The 17,724-nt window shown below is 42.6% G+C and overlaps 1 protein-coding gene across 1 annotated transcript in view; it reads right to left on the reverse strand.

Annotated features, from left to right (window-relative positions):
- The window catches only part of LOC102081282 (scavenger receptor cysteine-rich type 1 protein M160), a 140,291-nt gene that overhangs the window by 55,986 nt on the left and 66,581 nt on the right, over positions 1 to 17,724 (reverse strand). Inside the window, 6 exon segments of the mRNA XM_025908762.1 lie at positions 13,037 to 13,342; positions 14,385 to 14,672; positions 14,772 to 14,804; positions 15,496 to 15,783; positions 15,861 to 16,166; positions 17,422 to 17,703. Of these exon segments, the coding sequence (XP_025764547.1) occupies positions 13,037 to 13,342; positions 14,385 to 14,672; positions 14,772 to 14,804; positions 15,496 to 15,783; positions 15,861 to 16,166; positions 17,422 to 17,703 (1,503 nt within the window).

Consider the following 17,724-nt stretch of genomic DNA (forward strand, 5'->3'; position numbering starts at 1 on the left):
CTCTGATGGACGAGCAGCTTCTGCCTCTTTTGACTTTCTCTTTGAGCTTCATAACATTTCAGTAAAGTTGAGCCCCTGAACTCTGAGACAAATCAGTCTGTGAGGAAAACCACAGGAAAAAAGAGGTGTTACTGTTGATCCATGACACTGCCACGAGGGAAATACCATGATGTGTTGTTTTTTGTTTTATTATTATTATATTACATGAGCCAGCCCATTGTTTCCTGCTTCCTGTTTAAAAACTCACTAACTGTGCAGCTAAGAAGGAGAAAGGTTGCTCTGTGAGTGCACAGCTGAAGATAGAGCTTCAGAAGTTTCACTTACTTTCATGAGGACAAACTCTGAAACCAGCAGATAGTTCAGCTCTTTAGTTACATCAGACACTTTACAGATTTAGTCTACAGATTAAATGAAATTCAACCTTTGAGTTTCTTTTAGTCTCGACACTGCAGAATGACTCAACATGTGCTCCATCTATCAGTGAGAAGACACACTCACACTTCTGAACACTACAATCCACTTACTTGTACCACCTGAACAGGAAGCTGGTCCCAGTGCAGGTGACTGTCACATGACAGTTTGTGTGTTAAATAGGAAGTCTACATGATGCACATAGCCAACTACTTGAGAAACCATTTACTTTTATAAAACATTTTTACTCCCAATGAAAAAGAACAAAGCTGTGGATGAAGAAAACATCACTGAGCACGTGCAGGCCTTCTCTCAAACGGAGTGGCTATAAAGCTTTGCGTGTGTTTGTGCAACTGAATCCAAGTACAATGAGCCTACTGTCATAATTAATGAAACATGAAGCACCCTAAGGTTACAGCGCTCTAGAGTGTGACCAATTTGGTCGCAAGTGCGACTAAAAAAATCTTAGGTCGCACCTTCGGGACCAACTATCAGAGTAACAAAAAAAAAAAAAGTCTCCGGAACTCTGAAAGTCTCCGTGTGGTCAACAACAGGCAGACATTATGCCCCTATCGTGGTCTAAATCTCTGATTGGTCATGGTCCAGATATTCCTGTAGTCCTGCGTGTGTACGTTTGAAAGTGCAGGTGGATAGAGAGAGGTGAGTAGCATGAATATTCCCTTCAAGGACCTGACGCTCCATAAAGCACCCCTCCAATAGCCAAACCCATCTGTTCTTTGATTGGATAGTTAAATTTGTGATTGACATGACATTGGCCAATCAGATGAAAGGAAGAAAGATAGGGTCAAAATTCGTACTTGTAACTTGAAACTTGAGTGCAGAGTTTCACATGCATTTTTTGGCTAAGTCCACACACAAATCTTTTTTACGCACACACAAATTCTTTTTACACATGCAAATCCTGATTTACAAGTACAAAATATTTATGACCACAATTTGAGTCCATAGCATTATTCATTCGTTTATTACCCACCAGTCTATCGTTGTTTACAGTGCTGTCGGCTGCTGTCTTTAAAAAAAAAATATTTTACTTAAATAACCTCGGACAAGAGAGCGTAATTTCTGCTGTTCAATACTGAAGAAATTTAAACTTTTTAAAATTATGCAAAATTGCAGAATATTTTAAGGTTATCTGCTATAAAAAGCCAGGCCAGGAAAATCTGATTCATGTTTTTCTGTGTTTTATCCTCAGTTACTTTGACACAAAGGCATCTGCTGTGATGCTCACAATTCTGATGAAGTCTAACATGGATCAGTACTGATAAATGATCAGAATTATAATATTTCTGACTGTCTGAAGCAAAATTTAATCGAATCGAATCGTGACCTTGTGAATCGGAATTGAATGGATTATAGAAATGCGGTTGAAAAATCTGGGCACGCCTAACTTTTGTGCTGAAATGCCTAAGAAAAAAAGTGAGGCACACCAGTGCAACCATGGCAAAAAGTTAGTCTAGAGCCCTGCTAAAGTTTGTTTTTCTGTTTTTCTTTAATAGGCCAGTTTATTTTTTCTTTCTTTGGCTACATAAAACAATCAAGCTTCTAACATGTAAACACAACTGTCTGCTCTCTATAATGCAGTTTTGAGATCCCTTCCCAGACGCCTTAACGCCCACTCACATCCTAGGCCATCTGACCTCAGGAAATCACATGATAGGGTGGGGCTAGGTTTCACAATGAGCTCACCCGAAACCTTGGCTGACTGTGACCTACACCCGTTTTCACACCTTGGCTCATGTGATTAGGTAGAGGATCATTAGGCGGGTCCAGTGTCCCTATTGGGGGGACACTCCCACAGGGCTTAAATCTGGGACTCTCATTTGACCCTAGAACTGAAGAAGCTTCTCAGATGAGAGGTGAAACGTCTTCAAGCAACTTAAAAAAGTCCAGACGCTTTTCTTTCCAAGCTCCTTAGACTACGATGACCTGGATGACTGAGAACCTTCACAGACATACAGCTTGTTGTGGAAATGTCTTTTATTCATAACTTTTTTGTTGTGTGGTTCTGGCTCATTGCTATTGTCTGTAAAAACAAATTAATCCGACCATGCTGAGTGTGTGTGTGTGTGTGTGTGTGTGTGTGTGTGTGTGTGCGTGTGATTTAACCTGTATCTCATTTCTGTGAAACTAGTTTTTTTTATGTTTTTATCTTTGATAGACACTGCTACATAGAACAAACCAAAGACCTTCCTTAGTGTCTCACAGTGAAACATTAAGGAGCCGTGTCCTGGCAGCTTCAACAGCCTGAAATTAGTGAGTTCAGATGATGACAGTAACGTGGAATAACGTGTAAAGGAAGTAGTACTACCTGCAAACTCAGAAAGACCCTGAACAACATGCAGTGTGTAAGAAACATGTGGAGTGGAGACCAGATGTTTTTGTCAGATTATTAGAAAATGATATTGTAAGAAAATTACATTTAAATTCAATAAATATTTTTGACCTCAGAGATAATCTGAGTTTTGTTTGAATATTATTAGCATTACAGGATGCAGTGTCTAACTACAGGTCCGAATAACATCTAATAAAATGATAATATTTGTTCCCATGAAGCTGAGGCTTTCGTCACACAGGAGATTTAAAACCGATCACATGCTAATGGTTATAAGTTGTTATTTAAACAGTGCCAGGTTATTTTCCTGAGAATTTGTTCGGAGGAGCTTTGAGATAACATTGTTAACTTCTGTCCTACAGACCAGGAACACCACCCACACCAACTTCCTTTGTTTTCCTGTGAGTAGGTTTTTTTGTTTTATAGTGGTCACACTGTTAAAATTCTTCTGGTGAAACTCTGTAACATGAACTGGGAATATAAAGAAAATGGATCAAGGTTAAACTGATTTGATGTTTAAGCAATGAGCAGCAGTGAGTGAGTCTTTATATTTCCACAGGTTTGCAGACAGTGGCAGCTCGGTGCCTGCAGGACGCAGCTGCTCTCAGTAAAAATGGTAAATGGCCTGTATTTGTGTAGCGCTTTTCTAGTCCCTAAGGACCCCAAAGTGCTTTACACAACCAGTCATCCACCCATTCACACACAGGGGCGCACTGACAGAGGCGAGGCTGCCAGACACTGGCGCCACCGGGCCCTCTGACCACCACCAGTAGGCAACGGGTGAAGTGTCTTGCCCAAGGACACAACGACCGAGACTGTCCGAGCCGGGGCTCGAACCAGCAACCTTCCGATTACAAGGCGACCTCCCAACTCTTGAGCCACGATCGCCCCCCAAACAGTAGTGACACCAGGGCTTTGGAAAATGTGAAGGAGGGAGTAAATGTTGACCTTTAAATGTATCTTAAAAGATTTTACAGGTTTTCATACTGCTTTCACACCCCCTGTGTCCATTCACACTAAAATAATAAATAAACAATTAGGTGGCAGAAAAGGTTCTTTTTGTGATCTACCTTAGAAATAGTCTAAGCATTGAGCAACCAGAACTTTAATTTAATGTAATTTAATACATTTATTTTATAAGGTTTAAGACCATAGAGTCAGAGGCTGACATATGTCTCTCATTTAGTATAGAAGTATTTCTTTATCATGTTAGAAAATTGAGCTGCTTGTATATTTAAATATATTATTAAATGATTGAAGTGCCCTGTATGGACCCCACGATGTAAAATGAGTTTGATATCTCTGATGTAGGTGAAATAATAAAAGATAAATTTCAAAAATAAAATCAGTCAGTATCCTTTGTACATATAATAGTTTTATTGTGTCACTTTCACAGTTAACACAAAGGGTTTATAAAGCAAGAGCTTTAGTCTAGTTTTGTCTGTGGAGAGTAGATTTCATCACAGTAGCTGTCTTTCTGAAAGGACATAATTCACCCACTGTCATCTTCTTCTTTGCTTTTTATCAACACACAGCAGTCAGGCTATTTTAAAATATATTGACTGAATTATGATATTCTGGACCTTTGTCTGAGGAAATTTTCTACTTGAATTATAATTGAACACCTCTGAAGTATAAGCTTAGTGAAATGATGATTATAAGTGATGTTCTTTATAACCTGTAAGAACCTTGATGCAGATCCAGGTGAGTATTCTGTACTGCTGTGTCTTGCTGCCTTTGACACAGTTGATGATTGTATCCTGGCTGAAAAATCATGTTGGCCTCTTTGGATCATCTCAGGAGGGGTTCTCTTCTTGTTCACAGCAGTTTTTCCTTCTTTGCAGCTAATTTTGGATCCTCTTCTGCGGTGCACACGAGGTTCGATCCTTGGACCTATCTTGTTGGTTCTGTACACACTGAGTGACACTGGCCTCACGAACAACCCAAGAGTGGATACGTGGAAAAAAAAAAATGGAGGATGGATATTTTGCTTTGTATGTTTATTTGTAATGATTTATGAAGTCTGGTTCATATTGTACTCAAACATCTTGTTTTGCGTAACTATGGAAAAATAAGCAGCCTTGGCCTGTGATGGCTTGGCTGAGCTTCATTCATGAAAATCACACTTAAAACTGTAAAAGTTAAATCTAAAGCTGTTATAGAAGTTAATGCTTCCTTTGTGTTTGTAAGCTACTAAAATCAGCCAAAGCACTTAGAAACATGATGATAGTCACGGCTCTATAAATGATCCACGTTCCACGGTTACTTCAGCTGTGCAATATTTTAGCTCAACTTAAAAAATCAACTTATACATGAAACTTTTGAATATTTTTCAGTGACAATTCTTTGATTCACATTCACATACTGATGGTCTCATTTGTAACGAATTTGTTACTCCGGTATGTTTACAGATTTGTGTCTTTGGTAGAAAACTGAGTTTGACTGAGCTGATGTTTAGCTGTCTATGATGGGAAATTCATGTGGATGTAAGATGAGGTCGTCTTCTGCTCCTTTAGTTCCTTTCACTTCAGCCATCTCTCCTTCATGCACACAAACACCGAGGTTGGAGTAAACCAGCTCAGTGTGTTTCCGTCTGCTCGAGCTCTGCCTCCTGCTGGCCTGAGGAGACATGACAGTGCATGGATCAGACTGACTTCATCACATACTGAGGTCTTCATTGACAGACGTGTTTCTGCTTAGGCTGCTACCACATGCTAGCTCCAGATAAGCAGATTTAAATGGATGGATGTCAAATGCCAATAGCAGAGTCAGTGTCAGGATGAACATCGTGACAGGAAATGCTGGATCTCATTCAGACTCAAAAATACTCAGAAAAACAACTATTAGAACAGAACCCAACTTATGTTTAAGTTACAGTTATACATTTAACACCCAAACACTTTATTCTTACTTTAATTGATTGACATCCTCATGAAATTTAAATGGAAAGTAAGAAAATTATGAGTCTTTTGAAAATCTCAAACTCATCAGAACAATCTGTCCACTTCAGACAGCGTCTCCCTCAGGCATCTGATTCACCGCCCATATGCCTGGTTCAACCTTCCACATCTGGAAGCCCACTCTGGTGAGTTAGGGAAGTGTCAAAGGTTTCCGGTCACCAAACCCAATTACAGAATAAGGAGTTCAATTACTGTAACGTTGAGGAAGAATCGTCCCTAGCGTTTGATCATTCCCTTAGCCCCAACGACACTTCTGATAGGTTGCTAAGTTTGAGACAAGGCCAGTGGAGCACTGATGATTCTGCTGAAGACACCTCATGAGGTTTGTTTTGCACAGTTTAGACAATCAAGCGAAGAATGAGGTAGAATCAAGTGATGACACAGAAACATTTGAAACATTGGTTTCTCTGCCTATCAAGACAGACAACTGCCTGCAGAAAAGAAGAGCAGGTGAGAACTCCAGATCCCAGCTTTCCTTGAAGACAGGAAGTGGCATCACCACAAAGTGTATGTCGCGGTGTGTGGAGGGAAGGAAGAGAGGACCCAAATGCAGGACTTGCAGGCTGGTGAAGGATGGTGTTTATTGTGGAGACAGGATGAACAGAACATGATAGAGACTGACTGAATGACTGAACTGAACCAGAAACACACACAAATTGATGATGACAAGACAGAAAAGGAGAAAACTAAGTACTTAAATACACAGTAGTGATGATGATGATAAGAGACAGGTGAGAACACAGCTACAACTGAATCTCACTAATAACACACAGGAAGTAGAACTAAACACAGTGCATGGAGACAGATGACTAACACAATAAAACAGCAAACATGAACATATGGAAAATAAACAGAACATGATCAAACTGAAAACACTGGGTCAACGATCCAGGAACCCTGACAGAAGGGAGGCAGTTATCACTTCCAGGTGACTGTATTGAACCAGTGAAATTTAGACTGGACAAGCTAATAGAATTGGAGTGACAGCAGAGGAGAAAAGCCAGTGAATGCCTGTATTATAGAAAAACTGGTCATTTAGTTGTTCACTGCTCATTTCGTCCATAGCAGAAAGCCCTTGACTCTGTGAAGAGTCAACTTAAAGATTTCTGCTAAAATTATTTATATAAGCAAGTCACACAGGAGTTACAGGCCCTGACTGAGAGACAATGTCCGTTCACTTCTCTGAAAATCCCTATGATACACTGTGGCATGTGGCAAGATTTACATATCACCCCGGTATGGGGGTGACATGTTTGTCTTGGTATCATTCATGGCATCCTAGTGGATATAGTCTTTGAATGTGGCAATCAAATTTACATCACAGGTATGGAAAGTTTTCTTCTCAGCCATAGGAGCACGAGTGAATTTATCTTCAGGTTTTTACTCCAAATCGAGAGACAAGGTACTTAAATGAAGCACTTAAAAACAATTATGTTGCCTCTACCAATCCATCTGGAGTACATTACTGCCATGGGTAGAGTATGCTGATGATACAATGACTTCCTGAGCTACCAAACTTTCTCTATTTTAAGCCTCTTTGAGGTACCAGCCACACTCATTCCCTAATTCAACAAATTAGATGAAAGAATTTATGAATTAACGACTTATCTGTAAATCTTTGGAGAGTAATCCTGTGGAAGAGACTGAACATGATCCCTGTAAAAATTACTCAAGTTTACCATGAAGCATTCTGGGTCGTTTTGATGCAATAAACTCATCTTTAACCTTTGTGTAGTGTCTGCCCTGAGGTGAGGTCACATCCATCCTCTGTTCAAACAATGGGTTAAAAACAGTGAGTACATCGGCCAACGCGGATGCAGCCTGTGACACTCTCCACTCAGTGGTCAGCACACTGCAAACACAATCTCCGAGAGCCCTTCTCATAATTTCAGGGGACTTTAATCATGCCTCACTGGACTCCACACTGCCCACCTTCACCCAGTATGTGACCTGCCCAACCAGACATAATAAAACACTGGACTTACTGTATGCCAATGCTGAAGAGGCATACAGTTCATCACCTCTCCCTCCCCTGGGCAGATCTGATCATAACCTGGTGCACCTTGTCCCTGTGTATGAGCCCTTAGTGCGCAGGGAGCCACCAGCCACCCGCACAGTACAGAGATGGTCGGAGGAGAGCGAGGAGGCTCTTAAGGATTGTTTTGAGTCGACTGTGTGGGAGGTGATCTGTGACGACCACGGAGAGGACATCGACAGCCTTACTACATGCATTACTGACTATATTAATTTCTGTGTGGCTAACACCGTACCTACCAGGACTGTACGGTGTTTCTCCAACAACAAACCTTGGATTACTCCAGAAATTAAAGCTGTCCTCAAGGAGAAGAGGAGGGCCTTCAAATCCAGAGACAAGGAGGAGTTGAAAAGGGTGCAGAGAGAGTTGAGGGGACTGATAAGGAATGGGAAGGATAGCTACAGGCAAAAGATGGAGAACCAGCTTCAGCAAAACAACGTTGGTGAAGTCTGGAGAGGCCTCAGAACCATCTCAGGCCACAAACATCAGAACTCTCTGCCTGGGAGGGATGTGAGGTGGGCAAATGAACTGAATCATTTCTTCAACAGATTTGATTCAGCCATGAGGCAGTCTCCAACATCGGCTGCAGACTCACCCACCCCCACTGCTGCTGTTCCACCTCAGACACTTCACACCTCCTCTATAGGGCTTTGGAGCGTGATGTCACTGGAGGTGGGCCACGCCCCTTTCCGCCATGACAGTAGGCTAGACACAGGATACAGCTTCAGCTATGGTTCGTACGTGTTGTGTTATCAGTTGCAACGTTTGATCACACGATCGTGAAGGCAAGAAGCTGGATAATGGGCTCTCTTTTCATCGTTTTCCATCCTGGAGGCAACGTGAGGGATCCCATGTATCCGATATTACTAAACAAAGACGTCAGGCTTGCATTGCAGGGTGAGACGAGCGGATCGAGTTCTGTGCAATCCCCAGCTTTTTGTTGGTTTGGTCTCTGCATCTTCTTTCCGGTGAGTTCTAAATTAATTCATATCACTATTAAAATGCTTTTAGTGTTATTTTCAATGTGCTGAGGTCATAGATAATGAGATAAAACATGCTAATGTGTGATGCTGCAGAACCACGTCATGTCATCATGTCGACTGAGTAGCTTATGATTTAGCATTATTGCAGGCAAACCAGCATATGAAATGGATGTAACAAATCCAGACTGGGCACCAACACTGCTCATGGGCCTCTAAAAACATACTAAATTGCTCTCATTGTACACTAATCCGCACATAACTTCCAGATGAATCACACACCTGTCATGTGCACTAATTTTATCTTACAGGCTTTTATTATGCAGCTGCAGAGTCTGAAGGTGTGCCCCGTGCAGAAGTAATCGATGAAGATCTGACAGAAGAACAACAACAAAATTACAATGTCATAGCTGTGGACAGCAGTTGTGTTGGACAAGTGGAGGTTGAGGTACCACCTGTAAATGTGGACAGTGGTGATCGGACAGACAGCATCACAGAAGCTAAAGGGCAGACGAAGCATTGTGTGTGCAATGAACAGGGCAGAGCAGAAATAAACACAACACTGCTTGATAAGATTGTTAAGGTTTGCTGTGTTTTGGTGAATATGTGCCCCAGTGTGGTTGTCAAACCAGCGCCAAATGAAACTTGCTCTTGTTGAGTATTCATAAAGCTGTTGTGTTGCATGTGTAGTTCATTGTAAATAATTGTACTTTGTGTGAAGTAGTTTCAATAAAACAGAAAAGAATAGTATACATGTTTTTGTTTTTTTTTATTCTTGATCTTATCACATGTACTTAGCAAGTACATAGAAATGAAATGCAAACTATTTACATGGCAACACACAGCTGGCATCAATCTTGAACCACAAAATGAAACATTACAGGCTATTTAGAGCAGCACATTGTTTGGAGAAGTATTTCCCAACAAGTTCAGGAAGACACACTTTAAGAAAGAAGTCTAGTGCTTGCTTTAAACGTGGTTCCCAGAAATCCACATCAGAGAAGATGCGTATGACAGAAGGTCTCTCTGTGTCCACACAACGAGGTCACAGTGCAGTTTCATTCAGTCGTTGTGAGTGCAGTACCTGAAACACACAAAAACCACTTTTAATAAAAGGTCTGTAATGAACCAAGGCAAATATAGATGGTTTGGCTGTACGTGCAAATCAAAAACTGTAACAAGGAAGTTGTTTAGAAAGTTATCATGTTCAAACCGACTTACCTTTGTCTTAACGACAACGTACTCGCAGCGTGGAGGCATAAAGATGGACAAATCTTGCACCCAGCCGTTCGTGAATTGGATGTGGGCCTCCAGGGATTTATAATTCTTAAACTGGTTTGCTGTGTATGCGCTGACTCCACAGACAAGGTATGCAAAGATCGGGATAGGACAAAGGCGGTAAGATAAAATTAGTGCACATGACAGGTGTGTGATTCATCTGGAAGTTATGTGCGGATTAGTGTACAATGAGAGCAATTTAGTATGTTTTTAGAGGCACATGAGCAGTGTTGGTGCCCAGTCTGGATTTGTTACATCCATTTCATATGCTGGTTTGCCTGCAATAATGCTAAATCATAAGCTACTCAGTCGACATGATGACATGACGTGGTTCTGCAGCATCACACATTAGCATGTTTTATCTCATTATCTATGACCTCAGCACATTGAAAATAACACTAAAAGCATTTTAATAGTGATATGAATTAATTTAGAACTCACCGGAAAGAAGATGCGGAGACCAAACCAACAAAAAGCTGGGGATTGCACAGAACTCGATCCGCTCGTCTCACCCTGCAATGCAAGCCTGACGTCTTTGTTTAGTAATATCGGATACATGGGATCCTTCACGTTGCCTCCAGGTTGAAAAACGATGAAAAGAGAGCCCATTATCCAGCTTCTTGCCTTCACGATCGTGTGATCAAACGTTGCAACTGATAACACAACACGTACGAACCATAGCTGAAGCTGTATCCTGTGTCTAGCCTACTGTCATGGCGGAAAGGGGGCGTGGCCCACCTCCAGTGACGTCACCTCCAAAGCCCTATTCACCCTGCTCACTCCTCCCAACCCCCAACAACAGCATCCAATACACACTCAACACAAGGCTCCAGCCTGTCTCTCTCAACCACCCAGGTTAGGAGGGAACTGAGGAGGATTAAAGCCAAGAAGGCAGCGGGTCCAGATGGCATCAGCTCGAGGGTCGTCAGGTCCTGCGCGGACCAACTGTGCGGGGTGATGGAGCACCTCTTCAACCTGAGCCTGAGGCTGGGAAGAGTCCCACAGCTCTGGAAAACCTCCTGTGTTGTTCCAGTGCCAAAGACTTCACGCCCCAAGGACCTCAACAGCTACAGGCCGGTGGCTCTGACATCCCACCTGATGAAGACCCTGGAGCGGTTGGTCCTGGCTCAGCTTCGGCGCCTTGTGAGCTCATCACTGGACCCACTTCAGTTTGCCTACCAGCCTGGCATTGGAGCGGATGATGCCATCATTCACCTCCTACATCGTTCCCTCGCTCACCTGGAGACTGCTGGGAGCATTGTGAGAATCATGTTCTTTGATTTCTCCAGTGCCTTCAACACTATTCTTCCCTCGGTTCTGAAGGACAAGCTGGAGAACTCTGGAGTGGACCATCACCTCACTACCTGGATTTTGGACTACCTCACCGACCGACCACAGTATGTGAGGACTCAGGGCTGTGTGTCGGACAGGGTCGTCTGCAGTATGGGGGCCCCACAGGGAACGGTTCTGGCTCCGTTCCTCTTCACCATCTACACTGCAGACTTCTCCCACAACTCCACCCAGTGCTTCCTGCAGAAGTTCTCTGATGACTCTGCAATAGTCGGCCTCATCACTGATGGGGACGACAAGGAGTACAGAGGACTGACCCAAGACTTTGTGGACTGGTGCCAGCTGAACTACCTCCAGATCAATGCCAGTAAAACCAAGGAGCTGGTGGTAGACTTCCGCAGGCACAAACATCCTCCACTGCAACCACTGAACATCCAAGGTATGGACATTGAGGCTGTGGACAGCTACAGGTACCTTGGTGTTCATCTGAACAACAAACTGGACTGGACTCATAATTCAGACGCTCTCTACAGGAAAGGGCAGAGCAGGCTGTACCTGCTGCGGAGACTCAGGTCATTTGGAGTGGAGGGCCCACTCCTGAAGACCTTCTATGACTCTGTGGTGGCCTCAGCCATCTTTTATGGTGTGGTCTGCTGGGGTGGCAGCATCTCTGCTGGGGACAGGAAGAGACTGAACAGGCTGATCCGAAGGGCCAGCTCTGTTCTAGGATGCCCTCTGGACCCAGTGGAGGTGGTGAGTGACAGGAGAATGGCGGCTAAGCTGTCATCCCTGTTGGACAACATCTCCCACCCCATGCATGAGACTGTGACAGCACTGAGCAGCTCCTTCAGTGGGAGACTGCGGCACCCACGGTGCGGGACGGAGAGATTTCGCAGGTCTTTCCTCCCCACTGCTGTCAGACTCCACAACAAAGACTTTAACTGATCAAACACACACATCCACACATGTGCAATAACACTAAGTGCAATAATCTTTTCTGGCATCGTTGTATTTTTTACTCAGTTGTATATAGCATTTGTATTCTATTTTTATTTTATTGTATATTTTATTCTATTTTATTCTACTGTATATAGTATTTTATTTTATTCTATTCTGTACAGTTGTGTACTGTATTTATTCTTATTTTATTTTATTCTAATTTTTGCTTCATAACTTTTGCACTGTCCACTTCCTGCTGTGACAAAACAAATTTCCCACATGTGGGACTAATAAAGGTTATCTTATCTTATCTTATCTTACATAGCTTTCCCAGGTGTGTCCTGTCAGGTAAAGTCTATAAAGGGTTTGACCAAAATAACCACTAACTGTCAGTGTGACAGAGGGAACACTGGATGTTTTAGATCACCTACCTGAACAGGTGAAATCAAGGATGTTGAGAGAATAAACTGATGTTACACACTCCCTTAGAGCAGAGAAAGACCGGACACACTCAGGTTTGATCTTTGTTGGAAGTCTGGCTAAGGACTTTGTTATCATTCTCAAAGAAACAGCAGAACCACAGTCCAGATGTTCACAGATAACAGCTGCCTCCTTCAGGGTCCAGTTGGGGACAAAGACTGGTTTCCAATCTCCCAGTTTCACTTCCAGTATACCTGCACAGCGACTGACTCCTCGCACCAACCTGACAGACTCTAACAGAAAGCAGAGAGTCATCAGTAAAAGAATAAAGTGAGTTTGAACCACATCAAAGCTGCAGCTCCTCTTCTACCTGAGCAGGTGAGTCCAACAGCTTTGCCAGGTGAGCAGCTGTTTCGAGCTGAGCCTGAGCTTCTACAGTCCAGGAGAGCAGACTCATGGCCTCCACACTGGAACTCTTTGCTCCACACTGGAGCCTCCACTTCTCCATAGAGCGCCCCCTGGAGGGCCAAAGGAGGCCCACAGCCGAGCTCCCTACAGACCACCTCTGCATCCTGCTGGTCAAAGTCAGCTTCACACACTGAGGACCAGCTCTGGTTAGACTTCACCTCCAGTCTGCCTGAACACAGACTGGAACCATTCAGCAGCCTGACAGAGTCTGGAGACATCAGAGAAGATCAAACAGAGAGATCAGAGACAGCAGACACACAAGAAAAAGATGGCAGCAAACAACTATTCACTGATTCAAACTCAGCACAACTGTAACATGACTTCATCATTAACAACAGAACACATCTTTCTAACAGGAGACATGTTAGTATCACATTTACATTTCATACAGTGGACAGGCTCTCAGTGATTTCTGATTGTTGGGTCTGTCTAGCACAGGCCCATCTCTGGAACGAGACAATTTAACTACACCGCGAAAGCATTGAACACCAAGTAGGCAAAGTTTGTTGGGCTACTCATGCATGAGGGAAGCCTGCGCAGAGCCAAGTATCGTTCCACCCACTTGACCTCCGTCAGACTCTCAGCCAGGTTCCCTATAGCACTCCTTTTATTGTGGTTACATGAATATGCATAGATTCATTAACATACGACGTATACATACACACAAAGAGTACCTTGCCTGTGCGTTGTGTAAGTATGTGTGTGTGTGTGTGTGTGTGTGTGTGTGTGTGTGTCAGAATGTGAACCTGTGAAGACTCCCTAAAGCTGGTGCCAGGAGTTTAACGGTCCATCTAAACAAAAGGCTCTTATACTTAACCAGATACAGAGTAGGTGTCCTCCCATACCATAAATCAGTAAGAGCAGATATAACCTCTCCTGACCTTAAGTTGTGTGTGCCTTCCAGAGTGCTCTGGAAGGCACACAGAATCTCCACAGGCTACTAAGGATCAAACCTCTACCAATCTACAACTAATTATAAAACTCTAAGCATATATGAGTAGATATTTCTAAGCATAAATGACAATCAACAATACAAAACCTGACACTGATGTTTTACAAATGACAGCAAAACAGCTGCAGAGCTGGAAGCTTAGGAATACTTTGAGGATATCGCAAATCTCACTGACATACCTTCTGTAAATGGAATCATAGTCTGGAGACAAGGGCACAACTCACTTTAGCTGCTGTGTGCTGCAAGCTGTTACTGTGCTGTACATGATGTCATAAATATTTTTGCCTGATTGGCTTACCTGAACAGGTGAGATCTAGGACAAAAAAAGACAAACTTGATGAGACACACTCCCTGAGAGCAGATCCAGACTGAACACAATCTGGTTTGAGCTGCCACACCAATGTCAGTGACTTCTGTCTCTGTTCTACTGAAACAGCAGAGCCACAATCCAGATGTTCACACACAACAGCTGCTGCCTTCAGTGTCCAGTCAGATTCCTCCACTGGTCTCCACTCTCCCAGGTTTTTCACCTCCACCGTACCTGCACAGTGACTAGCTCCTCCCACCAACCTGACATTATTGGGCTCTGAACAGGAAGCAGAGAGTCATCAGTAAAGAAGTCAATTTACTTCTGAACAGATTAATTTATCTTTCATTCTTTATTCTCTCTGATTTCTCCTTTTACCTGTAGCATTGTGTTTTTCTTCAGCCTGGAGTCCTGAGTAGGAAACCAAAGAAGAAAAAACACATATTTAAGGCAAAACATTGGTTGGAGCTCAGCAGAGAACAGAACAAAATCTCAGACTGGTTTGTGAGGAATTTGCTATCAGCTCAAAAACATATTATCAAATTCACCATGAGTCATTTTATCAGTCTGCTTTCAGACAGATGAACATGTGAAAAAACAGACCAGAGAGTGCTTTACACAGACATAGAACAGGCCAACAAGTGAATTTAATATAACAGTAGGTAGACTTGTCCCTTGACCTGATCGAGTTCTCCATAGGGCTTTTGTGAATCCCTCTTTATCTGACACCTCAATCAGGACCAATCTGTCTTTGGAGACTCTATCAAAAGCCCAGGAATATATCACTGGGACACCCCTACCATTCAACAATGGTAATGTGGCAATCCATAGAGGGGTATTGTCACTGTTATTACTATCATCAGTAGTAGTATTAGTAGAACCAGTTGTTAATTTCCAGTTCTTTAACATTGGGAATCCTCTGTGGTTGATAAATTGTTAGTTACATTCAAAGGAGATAAATTAAACTCATGTCTTGATATTTTTACTCAAGTTGCCTATTGGCTTAAAAATTTAAGTTATGCTTGTATAATTACTCTTACTTCTAACTGAATGTTCAATATAACAATGATCAGCTCAGAGAATATGTCACTGTTGTTCTTACCTGAGCAGGTTACTTTCAGGACATTGGATGAGTAACCTGATTTTGCACATTCCCACAAAGCGGATCCAGGTTTGACACAGTCAGGTCTGATTAACCACACGCTTTTTTGTGTTGAGTCTTCAGATTGGGCAGAAACAGCAGAACCACAGTCCAGATGTTCACAAACCACAGCTGCTGCCTTCAGGTTCCAATGATTGATAAAAACTGGTCTCCAGTCCCTCAAATGTTTCAATTCCAGTATACCTTCACAGCAACTGGTTCCTCCCACCAACCTGACACGGTCAGGCTCTAACAGAAAGGATAAAGTCATCAGTAAAAGAATAAAGTGAGTTTGAACCAGATCAAAGCTGCAGCTCCTCTTCTACCTGAGCAGGTGAGTCCAACAGCTTTGCCAGGTGAGCAGCTGTTTCGAGCTGAGCCTGAGCTTCTACAGTCCAGGAGAGCAGACTCATGGCCTCCACACTGGAACTCTTTGCTCCACACTGGAGCCTCCACTTCTCCATAGAGCGCCCCCTGGAGGACCGAAGGAGGCCCACAGCCAAACTCCCTACAGACCACCTCTGCATCCTGCTGGTCAAAGTCAGCTTCACACACTGAGGACCAGCTCTGGTTAGACTTCACCTCCAGTCTGCCTGAACACAGACTGGAACCATTCAGGAGCCTGACAGAGTCTGGAAAAATAATATTAAATACATTTTTAAAAAGGAGGACTTTGTGACCAAAAACAGCATACTGTAAGGGGAAAAAAACCTTGCCAGATTGTCTTTTACTTTTTGCTGTTAAGCCTTCCTGTAATGTCTTGTGTTTATTCTTTGTTTTTCCGTTTTTACAACCTTACTGGATTATTTAGAATTTTCCCTTTCACATACTTTTGCTGGACTTTGCTACCTGCCTTCATATGTAAGCACAAGTAGCACTCTGACAAAGTACCAAAACAGAGACAGGACTAGTCATACAAGGTGAGGGAAAATTATGAATCATAGAAACAGTAGAGTAACAAAACACGTCTCAAATTAATCAAGACAATCACACAAAGGAAGTAAAACTCAAGACAGCACACGATAGACATAAACTCAGTCAAACAGGACTAGAGACCAGTTGACCACCACCTCACAAACTCTGGACCACTGGGAAAATGTGTATTTCCTAAGTGACTGGAATGTGGTTGCTGGAGGTGGTGATTGCATTGGTTACCTGCAAATTTTAGTTGTCACCCATAGTTTGTATGGAATACATCAATTTTTCTGGAGCTACTGTCTGTGTTGTAGTAAAAGTAATAAAAAAAATCAGCACAAACATGAGATGGAGAATGTTCATCTTCAAAGTAAAAGTTGTGCCTTATGATTGCAAGCATGATTGTAACAAATATACACACCGACTTTAATTTATGCAAAGAATTCATCCTCAAAAAATGCGAAACAAAAAGTTAACTCACTGAAAGTTAAAGGGACGCTTGGCTCAACAAAGCTCTGACTCTCTCTCGGCCTGGCTAGAGTCTAAAAAACACAAAACTACAACAAAAACAATTTTTCAGGCCAAACGAAGGTCTTAAAGTGAGTGAAATCTAATTCAGTGTCGTACACAGTAAGGATGTAACAGTATTAACTATACAACCAACTTCTGTTGGAGTAGGGTTAAGGTAGATGCTCTGAATTTTATTGTCACATGACACTGTAAAAAATGACAGTTAAGGGATGACTTCTTTAAATTTTGCTACAGCATGTAAGTTAAAGTCAGTGTTGTAAATCTGTCACCCACAGCTTGCCCCAACTGGAGAGTGTAAATAACTCTTTGTACCATCTCCTCACTTAGTAAGCAAATACAATTTCTGGTGTGTATCACTTATTTCTCTTTACTAAATACCTCAACTTATTATTCAGTCAACACGTTTGTGCTCTGAACTTATGTTTTTTTAACCGGGCTTACCTTGGCAGGTGAGATGCTGAATGTAGAAAAAGAGATTCAGTCTTGCACACTCTCTCAGAGCAGATCCAGAATGAACACAGTCAGGAGTGATTCTCCACATAGATCTGAGTGAGACCGCCTTTCTCTGGCCTGCAGATACAGCAGATCCACAGTCCAAGTGTTGGCAGACAGCAGCTGCCTCCTTCAAGGACCAGTCTGATGAACCTACTGATCTCCACCCTCCTTGTTTCACCTCCACTGTACCTTCACAGTGATTGGCTCCTCCCACCAGCCTGACAGGCTCTAACAGAAAGCAGAGAGTCA

Source organism: Oreochromis niloticus, linkage group LG7 (genome assembly GCF_001858045.2).
Source record: "Oreochromis niloticus isolate F11D_XX linkage group LG7, O_niloticus_UMD_NMBU, whole genome shotgun sequence".
In the NCBI taxonomy this organism is placed as follows: domain Eukaryota; kingdom Metazoa; phylum Chordata; class Actinopteri; order Cichliformes; family Cichlidae; genus Oreochromis; species Oreochromis niloticus.